This window comes from Herpailurus yagouaroundi, unplaced genomic scaffold (genome assembly GCF_014898765.1).
Source record: "Herpailurus yagouaroundi ecotype Mexico unplaced genomic scaffold, PumYag 29, whole genome shotgun sequence".
NCBI classification, from domain to species: Eukaryota; Metazoa; Chordata; class Mammalia; order Carnivora; family Felidae; genus Herpailurus; species Herpailurus yagouaroundi.
In genome coordinates this window covers 95,942,749-95,966,503 of record NW_024412377.1, presented here as the reverse complement: position 1 = coordinate 95,966,503, position 23,755 = coordinate 95,942,749, and the positions used below count along the sequence as shown (strand labels likewise).

At 44.2% G+C, this 23,755-nt stretch overlaps 1 protein-coding gene and 1 long non-coding RNA gene across 2 annotated transcripts in view; one reads left to right on the top strand and one right to left on the bottom strand.

Moving 5' to 3' along the window:
- The window catches only part of SERINC5 (serine incorporator 5), a 103,279-nt gene that overhangs the window by 55,213 nt on the left and 24,311 nt on the right, over window positions 1-23,755 (bottom strand). Inside the window, exon 2 of the mRNA XM_040449783.1 lies at window positions 5,582-5,749. Coding sequence (XP_040305717.1) covers window positions 5,582-5,749 — 168 coding nt within the window. The remainder of the gene's footprint in view (window positions 1-5,581; window positions 5,750-23,755) is intronic.
- Window positions 14,498-16,756, top strand: LOC121013923 (uncharacterized). Its single transcript, XR_005782976.1, has 2 exons — window positions 14,498-15,977; window positions 16,620-16,756. It is a non-coding gene; the product is annotated as an uncharacterized LOC121013923 (long non-coding RNA).

Here is a 23,755-nt window from a genome sequence, read left to right as displayed (position 1 = left end):
TAAATAAATGTAAAAAAAAAAAAAAAATGGGGGGGGGGAGCCAGTGCAGATTACAGGGGGGTCAAAACCTCAAAGTGTCATCATTTGCTTCCAGAGAAGTTCCATCTTGATTTAGTGGTGCAGGTCAGTAGACTTAAATCTCTCTCAAAATACCTACCCTCCCCATTTGGGAGTTGTTGTTTTGTGGGGGTTTTTTTGGTCACCCTACATTCTGAAATGGATTTTTAATCCCCTAGGCATCAAGTATCTCAAAACCATACCTGCTTGAATTACATGCCTAATGACATGAATGTCCTGCAGTAAAATGGCTCCTCCATTTAAGACGGGAACCATGCTCCAGGAGAAGACAGAAGTCTCGCCCCACTCCACCAGCACAGCAATTTCCTCTGAGCCCAAGTTCTCACGGGAAAGAGGAGTTTGCCTAGTGACACAAGGCAGCATGAAGTGCGGCCCCGTGGCTCCCTGCAGTTCCCTCTTGCTCAATTTTAAACACAGGCCACCTTTTGAAACCAAGGCAAACACTGAAAACAACTGAATAGGAGGGCTGCCCTCGTGTTCTTAACCCCAGCAGCCCCCGTCCCTTGCACATAAAGGTGAGAATGACGGGTGGGAGGCAATTATACACTCCCATCTGGGCAGTTACAAGCACACACGCTTTCTCCTCTTCCAGTCACATCCTCAAACGTTACCACAGCCCAACAAAGCGGGGGAAGGACTGCAGCAGAAGCCCAGTGTGTGTCCCCACAAGGGGACCTTTCAACGCCCGCCCTCAAGCATCGCCTGAGGATGAGGTCAGCCTCTACTCTATAGGCTGCAAACAAGCTGACTTTGTGACCAGCTGGCCTGCCCACTATGAAGCCCTAAAGATGGAAAAGGATTGGTTTCGCCCACAGGGACCTCATTCCTTATGCAGAAAGCCCAGCCAAACCATTTTTAAAGAAGTACATTCAGGAGACAGGCATAGAAACATTTACAAGAGCCAGTGTGAGGTGTCCGGGCAGCCCCTTCTCCCTCTCGCTCTCTCCCTTCCTCCGTCCCTCCCTCTGCAATGACCCCAAATCACACTGTACATACACAGGACTGCTGGGCTCACCTCCCTAAATATCCATCTGTTTTGACAAGGACATACTCTTACTCAAGAATTGATAATAGCTTCCAACTGGCCATCAGACCACGGTCAAATGCCTAACTTTGGCAATAAAATTTCCGCAAGGTCATTTTACCTCCCCATGTCTCATCTCTGTCCTTCTACACGTGCCTCGTCCTTGTTCTCTTCCCTCCTGTCAACCTACACAGCCAATCACTAAGAACGCATTCAGCCTGGGTTCAAATCCCAACTGTACCCCTTAGAGCTGGAGACCTCGGATAAGGTACTTAAAGGATGCAATGCCTCAGTTTCTTCATATGTAAGGCAGGAATAATGCTTAGCTGAGTGCAGCAGTGATGAACCGAGATAATTCAGGTAAACTGCTCAGAATAAAACCTGGTGTGTGGTATTACCCAATAAACATTAGCAATTAAAGTACTCATTATTCTCACACAAGTCACTTCCATGAAGCCTCCCTTAGTGATACCACTCCCTTAGTGAAACGCTTTCTGTTTCTTAAATGTTCTACCAACACTTAGAAACCATACATGCTAGCTGGAGTTGTCAGGGACTATTTCATGGGGCAGGTTTGTTGGATGGCAATCAAATATTAAAATTAGTATTATGAAAGTTATATCCTAGGGGGGCCTCAGTGACTCACTTGGTGGAGCATCTGACTCTGGATTTCAGCTGAGGTCATGATCTCATGAGCATGGAGCTGCTTAAGATTCTCTCTCTCTCTCTGCCCCTCTCACCCACTTGTACCCTCTCTCTCTAAAATAAAATTAAATTTAAAAAAAGAAAGTCACGTCCTAAAATGTATACCGGTGGCTCCCAAATGAACCCTACCTCCAGTAATGTTGCTCATGGGTTCACCACTACACATTTGTATACTTTCAGGTTTTGTTTCTTGGATCCAAAGCTAAATTCTATCAAGACTGAAAACTTCTTAAGGGCTGGAAATGCACCACAGACAACTGACACACACTGAGAATTCCTATCACAACCACAATGGATCCTCAAACTGATGCTTGCTGAATTGACAAAGAGAATATGACGTTACCTGAAAAACAAAGGTAATAAAAGGGAGATGAAATGCCCTTTCAGTTTTCCTCCTCTCAAACGTCCTGCCACAAACATACAAGATTAAACCATGGTATGCGGAAGACAATTGGTGGTAACTACCACCAAGGTGCAGTACAGCCTGATGTGGCCTAACGAGGCAGTCTTAGCTCTGGGTCTCCCCACCTCCAAATTTCCAAAGCGCTTCATGCATCCTCTCATATGGCACTGACTAATTTCCCCCTTGTTCTATGCCTCAGATGACTGATGGATGATAAGCTCCATTTCTCACAAGTTTGAATGCCCCAGAGCTCCCACTGCAGTGCCTTACTGAGGAGACATCCAATGTTTAAAGCACAGAGCAGCTGGGTGGCTCAGGGGTTAAGCATCTGACTTTGGCTCAGGTCATGATCTCATGGTTCATGAGTTTGAGCCCCACATCAGGCTCTGTGCTGACATCTCGAGCCTGGAACCTGCTATGGATTCTGTGTTTCCCTCTCTCCTGACCCTCCCTTGCGCGCGCTCTCTCTCTCTCAAAAATAAACATTAAAAAAAAAAATTAATCAGGGGAGAAGTACAGTGTCACAGGTTTTGACAGTAGTTTCCCCAAATTCCAGACCACACATTCACAATTAAAAAAGCAATGCCCAATGGGAATGCAAGCTGGTGCAGCCACTCTGGAACACAGTATGGAGGTTCCTCAAAAAACTAAAAATAGAACGACCCTATGACCCAGCAATTGCACTACTAGGCATTTATCCAAGGAATACAGGTGTGCTGTTTCGAAGGGACACATGCACCCCCATGTTTATAGCAGCACTATCAACAATAGCCAAAGTATGGAAAGAGCCCAAATGTCCATCGATGGATGAATGGATAAAGAAGACGTGGTGTGTACATATATATACAATGGAGTATTACTTGGCAATCAAAAAGAATGAAATCTTGCCATTTACAACTAATGGAATTAGAGGGTATTATGCGAAGTGAAATTAGTCAGAGAAAGACAAAAATCATATGATTTCACTCATATGAGGACTTTAAGAGACAAAACAGATGAACATAAGGGAAGGGAAACAAAAATAATATAAAAACAGGGAGGGGGACAAAACAGAAGAGACTCATAAATATGGAGAACAAACAGAGGGTTACTGGAGGGGTTGTGGGAGGAGGGATGGGCTAAATGGCCAAGGGGCATTAAGGAATCTACTCCTGAAATCATTGTTGCACTATATGCTAACTAATTTGGATGTAAATTTTAAAAAATAAAAAATTAAAATTAAAAAAAAAAGTAATGCACAACAGAAAACTTCAGAGAGCCTAATGGATAAGAATATGTCGAGTGTTTCTAAGGCAATGGTTGTTCTGAATCCCCTGATGTGGGACCCAAGGAATTTAACAAAAATCCCCTACCCCTGGACAAGCAGAGCAAGACTAACTCCATTTTGTGCTACACCCACCATCTCATGTATAACCCCCACATGACCTACTTATTGCTTAAGACACTCCCCCACCCCAGTCAAGCCACTGAGCACACCCTTACTGGAAACTGGCTCATATAGGAATGCGGAACCCCTAACCGCCAAAGAATGTAAACCCTGTCTTTTGCCTGCAAAACTTGCACACCAATTCTTAAACCCCACCTTTTGCCCACCAAACTTGCGCACCAATTAGGACCAGAGTGATAGGCTAGTTCAAACTATAGGGTAAATTGTAATTCAATTGGCCACCTGCGTGTGGACCGACATGACTATGCAACTTTCTGTGTGTGTTACAATCTCATTGGCCACTGGCCCCTATAAAACTGCTACGCCTCTTAACCTAGGGGTCCAAGTCCCTGCTCCGCTGTGTCAGGTATACTTGGGCCCAAGCTCGAGCTTGCAAATAAACCCTCCTGCGTTTCCATCGGTATCGGCTCCTTGGTGGTCTCTCGGATTCGAAATCAGGGGCATTACACTGAGAGTATGTTTAAGATAGCCTGTAGCTTCAGCGTGAGGTTGGGGAAAAGAGACACTTGCTCGGGAGTTGTTCCTGGTGATGGGGTTCCATCAGAGTGCTGGCCCTAGCCTTCTCTCCCTCCTCATTCTGCTGGGCCCCAGGAAAATGGGGTTTGGATAGCTAGCCTTTGCTCTCCCCCTTTCCCTTAGACAAGAGCTGCCCCTGGCAAAGAGTGCCCCTGCCACTCTTATCGGGAAACTGTATCTCTGCAGGGGAAGTATGGCCCAGCCTAGGGGGACTGGCGCCTGGGTAGGCTCCCTCAGTGGAAAAGTCTAACTTGTTTTGGGGTTCAGTACTAGGAGGCCCACTTCTCTGCAGATCCAAGCCATACTCTCTCATATGAGCTTTATGAGGGAAAGAGGGTGATGTCTGGCATCTATCTACTGACACTTCGGTCTTTTTTGCCTATTTGTTTAGAGACTAAGAGGGGAAATGTTATTTACTGGGCTCCCTCAAAAACCCCAACACGTGCCCCTGTCATCTGGCTGATTAAAATGCCTTCTATGGGGAAAGTCCAGGAAAACGCCCTGCTTCATCAGCATCACAAACCAGGCTTACTTCTGTATACATTGCCCAAGAAATGTCTAAAAATCCACTCCTCACCCCTGGAGACACCCGAACCACAAATGACATGTCAGCAAAGTAAAAATCGCCCTACTGCCCACTCCTCATCATCTGTGGAATTTTCTAAGCTTTATCAGGCTTCCCAAGGAGGCCAAATAGAGTTTATTATAACAGCTGCTACTTGAGACACTGGAAGGAAGCCATCCTTACAACAAGGGAAAAGTACCAAGTCTACAAGAAAAGACTGTACATCTAGGAGGAACAGTTATAAACAAGGCATAGACCAAACACACAATACACCAAAGAACAGACTGTATCTGTTCTACTGCTAAAGTTCAAGACTTTAAATGGTTCCCCTGCTTGGCAGGAAAGCACTGAAGAGGCTTCAGGAAGGTCTGGAGATAATGAGTATACCCCTACCCACACCAGCGTGGCTGGGCCCCATCCTTTACAGGGAAAGTTTTCCCACACACCCTCACCAATCATCATCAAATGAGAAGAGTTAAAAAGAGGCCACGGTGCCTGAGTGGCTCAGTCGGTTAAGCATCTGACTCTTGATTTCGGTTCAGGTCATGATCTCACAGCTTGTGGGTTTGAGCCTGGCATCGGGCTCTGTGCTGACAGCATGGAGCCTGCTTGGGATTCTCTCTCTCTCCCTCTCTCTCTGCCCCTCCCCTGCTTATGCTCTAAATCTCTCTGTCAAAATAAATAAATCCAAAGCATTAAAAAAAGAAAGAAAAGAAAAAGAAAAAGAAAAAGAAAAAGAAAAGAAAAGAAAAGAAAGAAAAGAAAAGAAAAGAAAAGAAAAGAAAAGAAAAGAAAAGAAAAGAAAAGAAAAGGAGGGAGGGAGGGAGGATGAGGCAGACTTACATGCTCCTTCATTTCATTAGCTACGGTTTTTGACATCATGATGCAGCAGAGAAGGACGACCAGAATGAAGTACAACGCATACATGAAGCGGGTGCTCCGGGACTGTCGGATCTTGGGGCAGCAGTCACAGCAGAGGGAGCAGCCAGCAGACCCACAGCAGCAGGCCAACTAGGAAAGGAACACAAAACATCCTCTTAGAGCCATTGATTTACGGACCCATTAACCCCAGACCGCTGCAGGTCGACCTCCCAGGCTATCAGTCTTCTGAGCCATCTTGCCTACAGAACGTGCAGGAACAGTTTAGTGTGCAAATGAAGCTTTCACCAGAATTGGTCTGATATTGCCTTTAATAAAAAGAAGGGACTGTGGCTTGGGAGATGCCCAATCATTAAAAAAGAAAAGTCACAGTTCACCTGAAGCACTATAATCATTACTCTGAGGGGAAACAAAGATTTCAGGGATCAGCTAAGGAGTAAGAGAAGTCTAAAACCTAAAAATTCAATCTCTTGGTGATGATTTGGAAGGCACTTCAGGACCCTGCAATGGTTTGAAAACAAGCATCACACTGTAAACATCACCGCCAATGAGAAGAGATCATAGGTATCAGACAAGAGGCTATAATCACATCTTACTTCATCTACTGCAGGAAACTGCCTTTGTAACACCACTCCAATAGGTCTTAGGGCTTAACCAGCATTAAGCTTATGCACTCCCTTGGTCTGAGTAAGCCAAACTCACTTACCTTCCTTGAGATCTGCAGACCACTGGCCTGGAGGAGAGAAGGACCAGTCTTGCCCAGAAGAGAAGTCCTGACGACATTTGAAAATAGCTGCTGCTGGCGCCCGCAAGCCTGTTGAAGGTTATGTCGGCATATGCAGACTAAATGCCTGGGCACCACCTTCTCCTCCAGGTAGCCCACCCCCAACCCCAGTGTCCCACACTTTCCTCTTTAAAACCCTCCGGCTTCGCCTGGACGAGAAGATGATCTTTGGGACCTTAGTCCGCCATCTTCCGAAGCTGCTGGCTTCTTCAGTAATGCCAACCTCTCCTTTCCCACCATCACCTGTCTCTCAAGTATTGATTTTTGAGAGGCGAGCAGCCAAACCAGAGTTCAGAACAGGTTCTCTGTCCAGTAACACCACTGTTTGAGCACTTTGTGTAGTATTTCATCATTTCACATGCTTATAATGGGCTCTCTCCATCTTACGTTGTTTTCCAAACCATCTTCCTCACAAGACTCTTCTGGAATCCTAAGGCTAGGCTGCTTTGTAAGATAAGTTACTCTACTCAGGCGGAGCTAACAGATCACACGGGTGAGATCTAACACTACTGCTTGTATGGGGTCCTGATAGGCCACCTTCCTTCACAATTCACTCACATTCCCTATCCCTATGTCACAGACCTCTGTCAACCCATCTGTTCAAATTTCCCCCTCTCCTCCCACTGGCAGGGCTGGCTTTTCTCTGGGCCTTGCCTTCCTCCTCCTTGCCTCCCAAATTCTTTCCCAATTGTCTCCTTCGTTGCCTGCCAACTTTTTTTAGTTCTATGGTCTTAAATAACCAGTCTTACTGACTGCACTTCAAATTCAAATGCAGTAAGATACTTATTCTATTTGGGAAAGGAAATACTTTTATTTTCTTTTAATTTTTTAATGTTTGTTCCATTTTTGAGAGAGAGACAGAGCACGAGCAGGGGAGGAGCAGAAAGAGGGAGACACAGAATCCAAAGCAGGCTCCAGGCTCTGAGCTGTAGCACAGAACCTGACACGAGGCTCGAACCCACAGATCGCGGGATCATGACCTGAGCTGAAGTCAGATGCTTAACCAACTGAGCCACCCAGGTGCCCCAAAAGAAATATTTTTAAAGCGGTTAATCCTTCCCATGATAGCCATTCCCATAGTACAATCAACATTTAAACTATCTCCACAGAAGGGGGGAAATAAATGGATTTTATGTGTATATATAAATATATATATACATATATATTCTATTTATATCATGTTTATTATATATATTTATATAAATTATTTTATATATTATTTGTTATTCAAAGGCAAATAGTAACAAAAGAAATGTGATCATGCAAACTGTGAAATGAAAATCACACTGCTTACTTAGAATAATCCTATCCTATCATTAAAGTCATGTATCATTGTATGGATTTGACTTTTCAAACTTTTCTCATTTCACTCTCACTCTATATAGTGCTATGATGTTTTTTAAAACATACATATACGGGGCGCCTGGGTGGCGCAGTCGGTTAAGCGTCCGACTTCGGCCAGGTCACGATCTCGTGGTCCGTGAGTTCGAGCCCCGCATCAGGCTCTGGGCTGATGGCTCAGAGCCTGGAGCCTGTTTCCGATTCTGTGTCTCCCTCTCTCTCTGCCCCTCCCCCGTTCATGCTCTGTCTCTCTCTGTCCCAAAAATAAATAAAAAACGTTGAAAAAAAAATTAAAAAAAAAAAAACATACAAATACATGTGCGAGTGTATCTGTGTGTATAGATACAGGTAGGTGTGTGTACATGTACATGTGAGTGTATCTGTGTACATATATACACACACCTAACATTTCAACTGGAGCCCTCCCACTAGAGCAAGTGAGCAGCACTTGCTTGGGGCCTGTGCATTCAGGGTATAGCTCACAGGGCACTGTGAGAACTCATTCACCACGTCCCCTTCATTCCTCTTGGGAAGGCAAAGAAGGATACTTCTGCCGCAAGAACCATTCCAAAGAGGGTCACATGTTTTACCTCCACTGCTTTAGTTTAGGAGCATGTAAATCCCTAAGCAATGTGGAAAACCTTCATTCAGAAAGACTTACTCCTTGAGAGTTCTGGATAGCCCAGTTGGCTTTGGTTTGTCTAAACTAAGTCCCAACTGGAAAAAGAAAGAAATCTTGACCTGACACCAACTGTCATTCAGTTGGTTTTCCCAACTCAGAAATATGGGAGCCCTAGCAGAATAGAGGAAAGACATCAGAGACTTCTGTTAACTACAATAATTCTAATACTGTCCCTTAATAAATGGTGGAGAGAGAGGGGGCAGCAGTAAGGAAGTTCCCCAAATACTGAAGCTGTTGAAGCTGTGAAAAGCAGAACCCAGGTGTTCCTGAGCATGCTGCAGGGCTTATAACATCAAAGAAATAGAAGAAAAACATTAAAGCATAAAACTGGGTTTTATGTTTATTTATTTTTGAGAGAGAGACAGAATGTGAGCAGGGAAGGGGCAGAGAGAGAGGGAGACACAGAATCGGAAGCGGGCTCCAGGCTCTGAGTTGTCAGCACAGAGCCCGATGCGGGGCTCAAACTCATGAACTGTGAGATCATGACCTGAGCCGAAGTCGGACGCTTAACCCCGACTGAGCCACCCACGCGCCCCCCTTTTTTTTTTTTTTAATTCAGGTAAAAAGCGTTCTCTATCCTTTAACTAAATTTGGATTTCCACATCTTTCGGTAATATACAATGCCTCACATACAATGTCACAGCCTGCTTTCCTTCCTTCTCTTTTGAGGTTTTAGGCTTACCTATGAATCACCGGGGGTTAGCAGAGAGATAGTCAACTGATTCCACTTGGACAAGCAATATTTATTTAAGTTTTAGAGCCCCCAACCAACATTTTGCAGCTCATTCTCCAGGCTCCAAGTGCAAAAACAGCTTCCCATCAAACTTGTACACATCTCTCACTACTACTAGAAGGCAGAGGTAGTGGTAAATTTCAATTCCTGCCAGCATGGGGCCACGTGCTGTCCTTTAGTGGTAGCTGTGCAAGGGAATGGTAAAACTTGAAAACTAGGAGGTCAAGAACACGCAGCTCCCTCTGCTCAATAAAGGAGGAGCTCCCCAAAGAACCAATACACTTGGCAGGTAGTCCCTAACACACAAAATGATCATGCTGTCGGAAACTCAACCATGCTACAATTGCGTTAGTAAACTGGGTTGGGGCTTACAGTGGATTTCTCCCATACAAAAGAACATAGGGCAATTTACTAAAGCTTATTTAGTTTATCATATTAGCTAACAATAGCTAACACTTATTGATCTCTTACTCGCTGCAAGGCACAAATAGTATTATTAGCTGTTTTGTCACCCCAAAGTTACAGAGCCGAGACAGGGGCTCAGAGGGGTTAGGCAACCTAAGGTCAGAAGGCTGATGAGTGGGGGAGCCTGAATTTGAATCTGGTTGTCTCTCCTTGCTGCTGGCACAGAGAGGGTGAGCAGGACAGACAACGCTGGCCTGAAACTTTGGTTCCCTACAAAAGGGAAGCTGGCTGCGTGGGAAGGAGGCAGCAAGACAGGAAGCGCTTTTTCTTGCCTGCCCTTGGGTGTGCAGTAAGCATTCAACAAATATCTGAAGAAGGCATCTCCTTCTCTGTGCCCCTTTCGCTCTCGCAGACAATCTCTGGCCTCAGTGGACCTGAATGATCCCGCTTAAATACAGCCCTGCCCCAAGCAGCTCAACACCCCCAATCACCAAGCTCCCTGAACCACCGCGTCCTACCCCACGTTAAAAGCCCTATTCCCAATCCTATGGAAATAACTAAGCCATTCATTCACTCAACTAATATTTATTATACTACAAACCTACTATGCACAGCATTAGTTCCTGGGAATGAGGCAATTAAAACAAGAGACCTTTTTCTTCCCTCGCTAAGCAAGAATACAAAGATATGTGTTAAGAACGACCATCTACGTGCCATTTTGGAGAGATAAAGGAAACCTGGATGTTCAATGAAAGAGTACTAACCACTGAAATTATGGTACATTCACATCACTGAATTCAATGCACCCACCACAATGATTACATAGTGGATACAGAAAAATTTATTTCCATGGAAAGATATACACAATGTATTAACTGAAAGTAAATAACACACAACAATATAGAGTATGAAAGCATTTGAGGTAACAATATACCCAGACCTACAGCAGTAACAATAACAAAAAAAGGAATCTGAAAGGATATACCAATATGGCAACAGTCATTAATAGACCTGTAGGATTAGGAGTTAACTATGTTTTTCTGTATTTTCTAAGCTCTTTGCAACAAGCACATAGCTTCTAATTAGAAAAACATGACAACACGTTTCTATTTTGGAAGAAAACAAAACAAAGTTTCTGTTCTCACAGGTGGTAAACATTCAAATACTTATTAATTTAATCAGCCAACAAGTAAAAGAAAACTACTAATTTAGCTTTAATCTGGCTTTAGCAGAAAAGCCAGAGTGAACCATCTCTGTAACTGGGGGGATAAAACCAGAAAATTCCTACTGTACTGTATCTTTAAAATTGGTTAAGATGGTAAACTTTCTATTTTTTACCACAATAGAAAAGTGATAATTCCTTAACCCTTGTAATATTTGTTAGTATTTAATACATATAAGGAAACCTCTACTTGGTGGAATTTGAAGCAAATAAAAATGAAACGACAAAAATTAAACAACTACCTAAAAGTTCAAGGAGTTGAACAAGAAGCTATACATTTGCCTAACCCAAAAATCTGCTCTTATATTTCCTTCATCTAAAATTCTTAAGTTCTTCGGGGTGCCTGGGTGGTTTGGTTGTTGGGCATAGGACTTCAGCTAAGACCATGATCTCACAGTTCGTGAGTTCGGGCCCCATGTCGGGCTCTGTGCTAACAGCTCAGAGCCTGAAGCATGCTTTGAGTTCTGTGTCTCCCTCTCTCTCTGGCCCTCCCCTGCTCACTCTCTCTCTCTCAAAAATAAATAAACATTAAAAAAATTAATAACAATAATCAAAAATAAATAAAATTGTTAAGTTTTTCTCTTTTGAGTTCAAGAATCCCTTAAAACTCTGAGGTTTTTACAATCCTGGCCATGACCGTGGGAACCAGATTCTGGGGGTTTGCCAGAAAGGAGTTTCTGACAGGTAGTTTCTCACGCAGGTTTCGACATACCAGAATATACTGGTTTCTACCCTTAACATCATTTCAGTGAAAAGCACTGTCAAGGGTCAGTGTCCTTCCTTAAATGGCACTGGGTACCCAGGGACTGAGTCTGAAACAGGCACGCTATGAACACACACGATGCCAGCGCTGGCTTCTGGGGATTAGTGGTACCTGGACAAAAATGTTCTCCCTGAGAGTCTCTTTTCTCACAAGGTTAGGGTTACGTTCAGCACCCAAAAAACAAAGTGGGAGGGGCCTGGTGGCTCAGTCGGTTGAGCTCCAACTTTGGCTCAGGTCATAATCTCGTGATCCGTGGGTTCGAGCCCCACATCGGGCTCTGTGCTGACCACTTAGAGCCTGGACCCTGCTTCAGATTCTGTATGTCTCTCTCTCTCTACCCCTCCGCCACTCACGCTCTGTCTCTCTCACTCTCTCAAAAATAAACAAACATTAAAAAAATTAAAAAAAAAAAAGTTGATCAAGTTCTCGGTCCTCAGATAGCAGCTGGATTCTTTGACTCATTCCATCATGCCACCCTCCACTTATATCTCTTCTAAAAAACACCACATTTGATATAGTTCTGTAGGTCAGAGGACAGAATCTATTATGTTTAAGGTTAAAAGGTTAACTAACTCCACTTCCTGGCAGTTCAACAGAAAACAAACATTCCCGGGAGGCAGGTCAAACTCGGCACTAGGGCATTTTGGGGCCCTGTAAGTCTTTGTTGGGGTGCTGTCCTGTGCACGGTAGGATGTTAAGCAGCCTCCTGGGCCTCTACCCACTAGATACCAGGAGCACCCTCCCTGTCTCCTTCACAAGTGGTGACAATCAGAAATGCCTCGAACAATTGCCTCCCCCCTTGTGCTGCAAACCACAGCTTTCAGGGTTAAAATCAAGAGCTATGAGGTCAGGCCATCTGGGTTCACACCCAAGCTTGAATACTGCCTGCTTATGTGGCTGTGCACCAATTCTTTACCACCTCCTAAGTATTAATGACCTCATTTGTAAAATGGGAATAAAAACATCTACTTCAAAGGACTGTTAGTAGGATTAAATGAGACAATTCAGATAAAGTTAACACAGAGCCTGGCACAAGGTGATAGAAAAAAAAAAAAAAAAAAAGAGCCAGGTATACACATCATCAGTCCATCTGTCATGTCCCTCCTCCCTAGATCCGCATTCTCCTTGGTCCTTGAGGTTCTAAAGAAAGAGGTAAGGATGAGAGGGGGGTGGGACCAAATGATTAATACCTCTTTTATAGCAATGTTTTCATTTCCTGCTCTAACATGGCTGATAAATCCATCTGTTGGAAGGAAACTACTTTTGGGAATAAAGCTCCTGAGATCCAAACCCAGGAGAGCATCCTAGCAACCTGGGAAAAAGCTGGACCACTTACATAGAAGCACTTCCCACCCGCCAAAAGCTACAGCCGTCTTTGTACTTTGCTTCCAGTAAGGAACAAACAAGGCAGGCAGAACATTCATTTGCACCCACTGAAGCCACAAATGCCGGCAGCAGAACAGACCTAAGAAGGAGGAGTTAAGCAAGTTCTGGAGGGAGAAGGAAAAAAAGTGTAAGAAAACGAAACCTTGAAATTCAAAATGGTAAGTGTAGGATGAAGAGAGGTGTTTATTTTTTAAAATTTTTTCAATCTTCTCATCAAAATAAGAGAGGAAAAATCCTGCTTGTTCTACTTATCAACAAGCAATTATTGAAACACAAACCCCAAAATTCGCCTAATTCTGTCATGGGGGTTATGTTGCAACGGGAAAAATCTGCCAAACCCCTTCCAAGAGGTGCCTCCTGCCATCCTGATCCCCAAACCCCGCCGAGTCATGGAGCACTTCCCAGGCTGGGGATGGAGGCCACAGAGCCAACCTGATGCAAGGATGTTCTGGGATGGAGAACAGAAACGAGCCTGTCTCAGCAGATCAGACAGTTGGGGCGGGGGTGACCTCAGAGCTCAGGTGGGTTGGCAGGGCACTCCTCTCCCCAACAAATGGAAGCCTTTGTGCAACTCCAATGTATAAAACGTACGGATGCACTATAATACTACAAATGTGTTTATGTGTTCACACACCAAATTTACCTAATGCTTACTGGCGACCAGGCACTACCAGGGGCGGGTGGTACAGTTCCTCATGAAGCTTGCATTCTAGTCGATTTAGGTCAAATTCAGCATTCCCCAGATTCTACCCAGCACTTAGGGTGAAAGCCTCTGGTCCAGTCCAGTCCTCTCATGTTGCTGATGTGAAATCTGAGGCCCAGAAATGTTAGGTGATTTGGCTCAAGGACAAATTCAGTGACGAGCATCAGTGGACCAGGAAACACACGCCACTTGAGACAACTGAGTACATCTGGAGGAGGGACAAGCCTTTGGATCCCACACCTCTGTATCTATAGTGCCAAAGACTAACGGATATTCAAAACAACTAAATGAAGTCCCCATAAATTGGTTTAAAAAAATTTTTTTTTATGTTTTTTTTTTTTATTTTTGAGACAGAGAGAGACAGAGTATGAGCAGGAGAGGGACAGAGAGAGAGGGAGACACAGAATCTGAAGCAGGCTCCAGGCTCTGAGCTGTCAGCACAGAGCCCGATGCAGGGCTCGAACTCACGGACTGTGAGATCATGACCTGAGCTAAAGTCAGATGCTTGCTCAACCGACTGAGCCACCCAGGTGCCCCTCCACAAATTGGTTTAAATGACACTGTTGACCACAGTAAGAAGGCAGTAAGGGTCTAAGCGTCTAGTACAGTTTGAAAAGTTTCCATCACAAAACAGTTAAAATGAAAGGCTGGCACACGATGAGTTAACCCTGGGGTGGCCACAAAACTGAATGCTGTTGAACAGCCACAGGCTGTGGCTGGTAAGTGCCCAGTACCCTGTTGCACCTCCCTTCCCCTCCCCTCCCCCCATTCTGAGAAGACAGAGAGCAGGAAGTCCCTCCCCCACCCCCAATCTCACACACAACCTAAGTGCAGGGTCAAGTGCTGGCCAGTCCTCTTCCAGGCCATAGAAAGGAGCCACTACTCAAGAGACACCTCTGACCCTCCGCACGCTGGCAAGATGCCTCTCTCTGTGAAGGTTACTCTAGCTGTGCAAGGAAAAACCTGTATGCACCATCTACCTCGGGTTTTCCAGCAGTCAGGATTTCATTCGATCCTATTTTTTAAGATTCACAAAAGAGCCCAATAGAAGGTGACATCTAGAACCTCTTTGCAAGTAAATGAATACATAAATTGGAAACAAAAATGTCAGGCGTGGGGCCTCTGGTTTGGAAAACCGGTGGGCGGACCCGGAAGGCTCCAGCACTTGGGGGCAGGAGTGAGGAGGGGGACAGAGGAAAGGCCCACGCTGGCCTGGACTCCTCATTTCTCATGGGTAAACTCACGTCCCTCCCACTGGCCGCCCTCCACCCTCTAACTGCCTCTATCTTTCAGGATGAAAGCCTCCTGGTTTAACAGCTTTTTCTTGGAGCTGAAGTAACAGCTGTACTGCTTTCCTACAGCTGAGAAAAAACTTTCTCGCCATTAATTCCACCCTTCCTCAGTCCTTCAAAACTTGAGGAAGCCTTATCAATTCTACTCTCCTTTCATCTTCAAAATCTCTGTCTCCCACTTCTAGCTTAAAGAGGAAGGAATGAATGGGTGTATGCCTTTCCCCCCCAAGCAAATATCTGCAGTTAATTGCCTTTTTCATTTGAAGTGCTGTGCAGATGCCCAGTGAATTTCATCACCACCCCCTCTTGTGATCCTGGTCCTCATGACAAAGCCAGCTGGCACAAAGTCCGAGGCAGCATTTATGATGATGCTTTTCTTCAAGTATAGCTGCCTCGATGGTACCAACCAGCAGAGAAGTGTCATACACGTGCAACTCCTCCCCTGCAACCAACCCCCAATTTGAGACGCGTCCTGTTGCTGTTCCTAAAATTTGCAGAAGGAACCAGGGCCAAATGAAGGAACCTATGAGTCACATTTTTTCTATCAAAATACCAACAGAAATGTAAATATTGTCATAGAGGGGACCCTACCCCAGCTTTTGCCTTCTTATTTTCTACTCATCCGAGCACTGGTTATGTGACCAAGTGCAAGGTGGAGCAGAGGAGCCTAAGAGAGAGGATTCCCCTGGGGCATTCTTTTTAATGCAGGAAGTTACTTACTCATATTGGGAGTGGTGTTCCCTCTGCTTTTTAAAACTATAAAAACAGAGCTCTTCCATCAGCTCTAGACTGAAGTTACCCTGCATCAAATGGAACACAATGGCCCACAAGACTAGGCTGACACACACACCAAACGAATGGTTATCCGGCTACAAGGTAAACAGGCCCCAGGGGTGGGCAGTTCAGAAAATGGACCTTAATTACTGTTATTTGTTCAATCAAACCTAGCATTTCTCATCTAGGCAAAGTGGGTGATGGACCAAATAGAGGGCTCTTTTGAAGATTCTGGACCTGTCTCGCCCCTCCTTCCTTCACCAGAGAAATCCAAGGTCTTGTAGTTCAGGGAACCCCAGGGCGTGGGACAGGTTGGGGCGGGGCTGCCAGTGAAGTGGGTACCACCACCCTCCATGGAGACCAAGGAATCAGCACTGTGCCTGAGTTCCCAGGTGGGAAGCTGAGGGGTGAGGGAGGATGGCAATAAAGTAGGAAATAACTGAGAAACTTTTCTGGACCCAGACTTGCTGGTGATGGTGGGAGTGTAAGGGTTAAATTGTAGTGTAGGGCTAACCTGTAGCCTTGAAAAATAACAGCTTTGGTTGACACTGTAGGCTAAGAGATAACAGCCTTGTTTTAAAAGGGGCGCCAGAGGGGCGCCTGGGTGGCGCAGTCGGTTGAGCGTCCGACTTCAGCCAGGTCACGATCTCGCGCTCCGTGAGTTCGAGCCCCGCGTCGGGCTCTGGGCTGATGGCTCAGAGCCTGGAGCCTGTTTCCGATTCTGTGTCTCCCTCTCTCTCTGCCCCTCCCCCGTTCATGCTCTGTCTCTCTCTGTCCCAAAAATAAATAAAAAAACGTTGAAAAAAAAAATTTAAAAGGGGCGCCAGAGGCAGGGTCAAGGAGGTCAACTGGTTGTGGCTTAAGGGCAGAACTGTTTCCACCCCCATCTGGGAACTATTTCTTTTTTCTGTTCCCAGGTGATGATAAGACGATGTGGTCGACTATAAAAACTGCACCCCAGCTGTTCGAGGCTGCACTCTCATCAAGATCAAGAGTGTCAGTCCTGATCCGTCGGCCTTGCCTCTCGTTGCAATAAACTTTGCTGTGACAGTCACTGGTGCCCGTAGCATTGTTTCAGGAGTCGTGTGGATGCCACAGGAGGAGGCCTGGGGAAACTTCACCTACTCTCAATTAATTAGGTATACAGGCAGAGGGCAAGCAGAAAGAACACATCACAACCATTCATGGAATGGAATACCAGGAATCAGAAGGTGATGTTTAGCTTGCTTTTTCATGAACAAACATGTTGGGATTTTATAGGCCATATATAATAATCATGTTCTGCCGTAAAAACTTATCTAGTTTTTCAGAATACTCCATAAGGGACACCAGACTTTACAGAGGATCCCCACTCCGAGAACAAGTCTGAGTGAGAGTCAATGCTCTGATCAAATTAAAACTCATTTTGCAAACTAAATTCCAGGTTACCCTTAGGCATCCAGGAGACCTTGAAATGAAGCAATCCAAAGCAGGAAAAACAAAACAAAACAAAAAGTAGTTGTCAGACATACATGGAGAAACCCGGAAGATTTAAACCTTTGATGATACAACTGCCCATTCAACAACTAGAAAGGAAGAAGGCGTGATGCAGAAATTCTAGCCAATGTCCAGTTTTCCCAAAGAAGGCAAGGAAGAAACTGGGGAAATACTGAGAAAACTTAGGACAAAATGGGTAACAGCAACAATGCTAACATAAGCAACTGACAAGTTTGTTACGAACACAATTTAGTGAGTACCTATTCTGTGCATCATATACTTTACTCAACTCTTTACATATGTTATAGAATTTAATGTTCACCATAACCCTATGGTGTTATCCAGCTCTATTATGCATGAGAAAGTTGATCACATAACAAAGACACACCCAGTAAATGAAAGAACTGGGGTTTCTGCTTCAGTTGGGTGCCTTCTAAGTCAATTTCTTCCCACTGCTTTATAATGTTTAATTATCAGTGTAATACCTTTGCGGGGGGCTGGGAGGGTGGGAAAAGATGGGGGGGCTCGGTTAACAGGAACTGCCCCTTGGTATTCTACACGATGCATTTCTGGAAATTAGAAAAAGGCACAGCATGAGCAAGCCAGCAGGCATAGCATCTCAGCTCCCACCTTCCCTCTCAGCTGGTTACCTTTGCGTAGTACTACGCAACCTTATATGGCGGCCCTAGGGCTAATGCTTCCCCAAGCTGCTGCCTGACCGGCTTAATCCTACTGGCTGGATTAAGTTCCTTTTATAAACTGTCTTAACTTCATAAAACTAATCACACTGGAATTAGGTCTCTTGGGAATGATTTAGTTAAAATCTGTCCCCCTCACTAGACTCTATATTTCATCAAAGCAAAGACTGTCCATCTCATTCTAGGCAATGTCTGCAGTGCCTCGCCTGAGGCCTGCAACAAAGCAGGTGCTCTGTAAATATCTGTTGAATATTTCAGAAGCTCATTGTCTACCAGGAGAGACAGAACTCTTATTGAAGTAACTGGTATGAGATGGACCGGCAGAGAGCTAAATGAATGGTGCAGCTCCCCAAGAGGGAGATGCTACTTTGAACTGAGGTCATCAAGGATGCTCGCGAGACAGGTCGTGTTTTATTTTGCCTGCTTATTTTTTTATTAGCGCCAAATGTCTGGCATAGACCAAAGACAAATATAAAAATATTTCTACCACCTAAGAGAAGGCATTTGCCTCTTAATTTTTTTTTTGTTTCATTTCATTTTATTTTTTTCAAGTAAGCTCTATGCCCAACATGGTCGGCTTGAACTCATGGCCCCAAGATCAAGAGTCACAAGCTCTACCTACCGAGCCAGGCAGGTGCTCCTCTCTTTTCATTTTAAAGATTATAATGGCAGGTAGGCCTATTATGGAATCAGAACTGTGTGAATTCTATGTTCCAGGGGCCTGTACCCTGACTTCATTCACTCGTAAGGGCTGAACTCTTTGCTGAGCCCTGTACTTACTTCCCGCATGAGGCTAAACGCTCCATTCTTACACTCCCATCAAAGGGTTACACTTGGCGATGTCTGGGTGACTCAGTTGGTTGAGCGTCCCAACTCTTGGTTTTGGCTCAGGTCATGATCTCACCATTCATGAGTTCAAGCCCTGTGTTGGGCTCTGAACTGACAGTGCAAGCCTGCTTGGGATATTCTCTCTCTCTCTCTCTGCCTTCTCCCTCCCTCTCGCTCAAAAAGAAACATTTAAATATATACATATGTATGTATACATATAAATTTTTTTTCAAGGGTAACACTTGGATCATGCCTTCACAAACTTCCTCTTGTTCTATCCTGTTAACCACCCTACATGATGAGCAGGCAGAGTAGCATTATTCCCATTATAGACTTGAATGTAAAGCCTAGGTAAGTTACATCCCTTTCAGAATTCATTCTTATTCTAACATAGCACAGTGCAAGGATAAGGGTAATGAGCAGCAAAACCTTGACGGCACCAAGGAGAGAGTGGAGATCGCTAACACTAGAAAAGGCAGTTGAGATAACTTCAATACTGCCTTGAGAGCATAGGGTTATTTCCTGTGCAGGTATAATATGCAGTTGCATATGTAAGCATGTTTGTGCACGGAGCACGTGAATTCAAGAAGGGCAAACAAATTTTGCAGCAAGTTCCACAATTTAAGCAGAGAATTCCATAACTTAAGGCAGAGAATTATATGCTGCGCTGCTACTAAACACTGATAATTAAAGATGAGACTGTCTCAGGCAACCGGATCCTTCTACCCTGTACTCATTATAAATAATACTTACCTACCATTTCTTAAACACTTCCTCTGTATCAAGGCACTGCAGTAAGGTGCTTCCGTGACATTCCTCCATTTAATCTTCAAAAGAGCCCTATGTTGTAAGTGTCACAATCCTCATCTTACACATGAGGAAACCTGACTTTCTAATTTCAACGACCAGGAGGATTCCAAAACAGTTCTGCTACATCATCACATCTCCAGGAGACCTGGAGTGCAGGGTTTTGAAGCCTCCTGCACCTGACCCCACAGAGGTACATAAAATCAAGAGATGAAAGCAGATGGATACATGCACGTAAGGCCTGAGGCATAGCCCGCTAGACCCGCAACTTCCTGATCTGCCCCCACCACTCCGATGGCGTGCTGTAAGAACACAGACACAGCCTCTGGCATCCCCGTGTTTCTGAAAGGCATTCTTCACTCTTCTTATAAATTCTGGCAGTGGTAGTAATACTAATACTTTAAATAATAAAAAACTGTGTTATGTATTTTCCAGGTGCCAGGCAGGGTCCTAAGTTCTTGGCATAGATTCATATTTTTTTTCCTAAAGATGTTTTTATTTTTAAGTGATCTCTACACCCAATGTGGGGCTCGAACTTACAACCCTGAGACCCAGAATCATATGCTCCACCAACTGAGCCAGCCAGGCGCCCCAGCATAGACTCAATTCATCCTCACAACCTCACAAGATAGATACTCATTTAACCATTTTTTCATTGGCATTTTTGCCATTTTTCACAAATGAGAAAGTATCACTTAATTTTTCGGCATGAAAACTTATATAAGCTATAGGGACTCTAAAAAGGTATTGGAAAGACAAAATAGTAAAGTAGCCATGTGGTAAAAATAAAACTACAGGCCCAAAACGGTGTCACTTAGATTAAGACCCCAGGTCAGTAAACCAAGACTTAATACCTAACCCAAATGCAGTGTTAACTCCCCGGAAATGTAACCTTTAACCAATCAACATAGAATTTCCTGACCAGCACCAGGAAGTTTACTGACAGATCCCTTCCACTCCCCTTAGGAAGGGGACTTTGCCTAAATCAATGGATTCTCTGCTAGTAATTTCCTTTTTTCCACTCCTTGTCTACCTTTAAAAACCTTTCCTTTTCTCTAGCCATTTGAGCTCCCCTCTATTTGCTTGATCAGATGTCGCCCTTCATGAATGGATGAATAAAGCCAAATCTTTAAAATTGACTTGGTTGAATTTCTGTTATTTAACAAAAGACACAGAAAAAGAAGGTAGATTCCATTTTGTCACACATGAGAAAGCTGAGGCAGATAGAAGAGAAGGAAATTTCCTACGGTCCTGAGGTATGAACTCAGTCAGCAATGCCCTAAAACTTACCCAGACTTCTCCTGTGCCATCTCTAAAACGGAGCAGCCATCAAGATCTGCAGACATACACGCTCGTGATAAAATTATGTTCTACAGAGAGAGGTGATGTTCAAAAGTTTCTAGCAATTATTTGGGGCCCCAGGTAAAAATGCCGACACTGGGGCACCTGGAGTGATTCAGATCGGTGTCTGACCCTTGACTTTGTGATCTCACGGTTCTTGAGTTTGAGCCCAGCATCAGCCTCTGGGCAGTCAGCACAGAGCCCACTTTGGATTCTCTGTCCCCCTCTCTCTACCCCTCTTCTGCTCGTGCACTCTCTCTCTCAAAAATAAACAAACATTTAAAAAAAAAAACAAAACTTTTTTTTTAATGCAGACACTAAGCATAAAATAGAGTGAAACCAAGCTTGGCACTTGTAGTGAGTCTAGAATCCAACCCATAATCCAAGTCTCCTGTACCATTAGCCGCCTTCTTTCAACTAGTAAGTACAGAATTTTACAGGTGCTTCCGTTTTCATTCATTATGATTCTGTACAAAACGTCCATTTCTAAAATGTCCCATGATTCACTTTTCCCATTGCTAATACTAGAATACCTTCCACTCCTTCTAAGATACATAGGAAATTAACTATTACAACTTGATTCAAAAGCAAAAGACAGAAAACAAAAATTATACGTAGGCTTAAAGCAAATTTAGTGATAAGTTCAGAAAATTCCCTTTCCCTCAAAATACCACCTTCCAAGATCATGGATCGTATAAAAATTACCATACATATATATTTTTTTTTTATTTACACATATCACCTGAAGACTTTACATACATAGAAACAAATTTTTGCCAATTTAACATCTTGGAATCATCTCTTTTCAGACTGCATGAAATAAAATAGTTTTGCGACCAACCTTGAAGTTAGCAAATAACTGAAAAATGATTAATAGGGGCGCCTAGGTGGCTCAGTCAGCTAAGCATCTAACTTTGGCTCAGGTTATGATCTCATGGTTCATGGGACTGAGCCCCATGTCCAGCTCTGTGCTGACCGCTCAGAGCCTGGAGCCTGCTTTGGATTCTGTGTCTCCTTCTCTCTGCCCTTCCCCAGTTCACACCCTGTCTCTGTCTCTCTCTGTCTCTCAAAAATAAAGTTAAAAAAAAGACTGAAAAATGATCAAAAGAAACAAATAAGAATTTGAACTCCCCTGCATTAAACATTTGTAGTTTAAGTCAACACTATAAAAGAGTAAAAGTGAACAACAGAAACTTGCTCCCTAACGTAAGGCAGAATCTCTTAGCCAGCTAGGCAATACGAAACACAGTTCCCCCATGATCAAAGTTATGATGATGAACATCTGTAAGGATTACAGGAGATCAGCCCTCTAAAGTGCTTATTTATCAGCCCATGTGCCTGGCACATAAATCAGTGTTCTACAGCAGCTTATATTAAATGCTCGTTCCAGGGGTGCCTGGGTGGTTCAATTGGTTAAGCGACTGACTCTTCATTTTGGCTCAGGTCATGAGTTCATGGTTTGTGGGTTCAAGCCCCAAGCTGGGCTCCACACTAACAGTGCGGATTCTCTCTCTCCATCTCTCTCTGCCCTTCTCCCACTTACAAACTCGCACACTCTCTCAAAATAAATAAACTTAAAAAAAAATAATAAACGCTCATTCCATTCACTATAAGGTTATTTAACAACTCTGCGCCTTGGTCGCCTCATGTACAAAATAGAAATAATAGTATTTCCCACATCATGGGATTATTGGGATAGAAAAGGTATTCAAAGCACTTACAACAATGTTAGTGACCGGTATTATTCTTAGTGTTCTTAAAAAGGAAGAAGCTTGGAGATTTACAGGACTAGGATGTGAACCTAGCTACTCCAAAGCAGCTATCATCTCATTTCCTCGCACTCAACATGAAGCTGACGCTTAGGAAGACTTCCCTGGTTGCCAGCTTGCTTCCCAACACTCAAGGAAACTCCCAGTGGTTCCCTTCCTCCCAGCAGCTCAACCTGCTCCAGGAACATGCAGCTCAAGCACTCTTAGCCCCATCACCCAAAGGTCACATCTGACCAAAAAGCGAATCCCCTCAGTGTTCCTGCGTGTCAACGTTTTCCAGAGAGGGCTTGGGGGATGGTGGGAGCACAGGGAGCGGTAGGTTAGAACTATCTAAAAAATTACAACAAAGGCAACCACACCCATTTGTGCAGCACTCAGTTCCAAGTGCTCTGATGGCTCTGTTATATGTGGACAATCTCTCCCAGCTCAGGAGGCTGTTACTTTTATTATTATCTCCATTGTAGCAATGACATACTTGGGCTTGAGAAAATAAGTCACCCAAGGTCACAGTTCATTAGGGGTGAGGACAAGGGCCAGACCCAGATGTGACTTCAAAGCCAGCCCTCTTCAACTAAAAAAGAAAGTCAGCATTCTTAACCACCTAACCAGGTGAATATAGAAAATATAAAAGGGGGGGGGCACCTGGCTGGTGCAGTCAGTAGAGCATGCAACTCTTGATCTGAGTCATGAGCCTGAAACCCATGTCTGGGGGTCGAGATTACTTAAAAAAAAAAAAAAGCTAAAAAGGAAAAAGGTAATAGCGCTTTAAAAAATTACTATTTTGGAAAACTGAATGAAAATTCATTTTCCAATTAACTTATTTTTTTAATGTTTTATTTGTTTTAGAGAGAGAGAGAGACAGAGCACGAGCGGGGGAGGGGCAGAGAGAGAGGGAGACACAGAGTCCGAAGCAGGCTCCAGGCTGTGAGCTGTCAGCACAGAGCCCGACTCGGGGCTCAAACTCAGGAACGGTGAGATCAGGACCTGAGCTGAAGTTGGACGCTCAACCGGCTGAGCCACCCAGGCACCCCAACTTATTTTTTGATAAGTGAAAATATCAAATAAAGAACCAGCTACTGCTCCATATGGCAAGGAAGTGCACTTTAATCCTGACAACTCCATTACCCAGGAGCA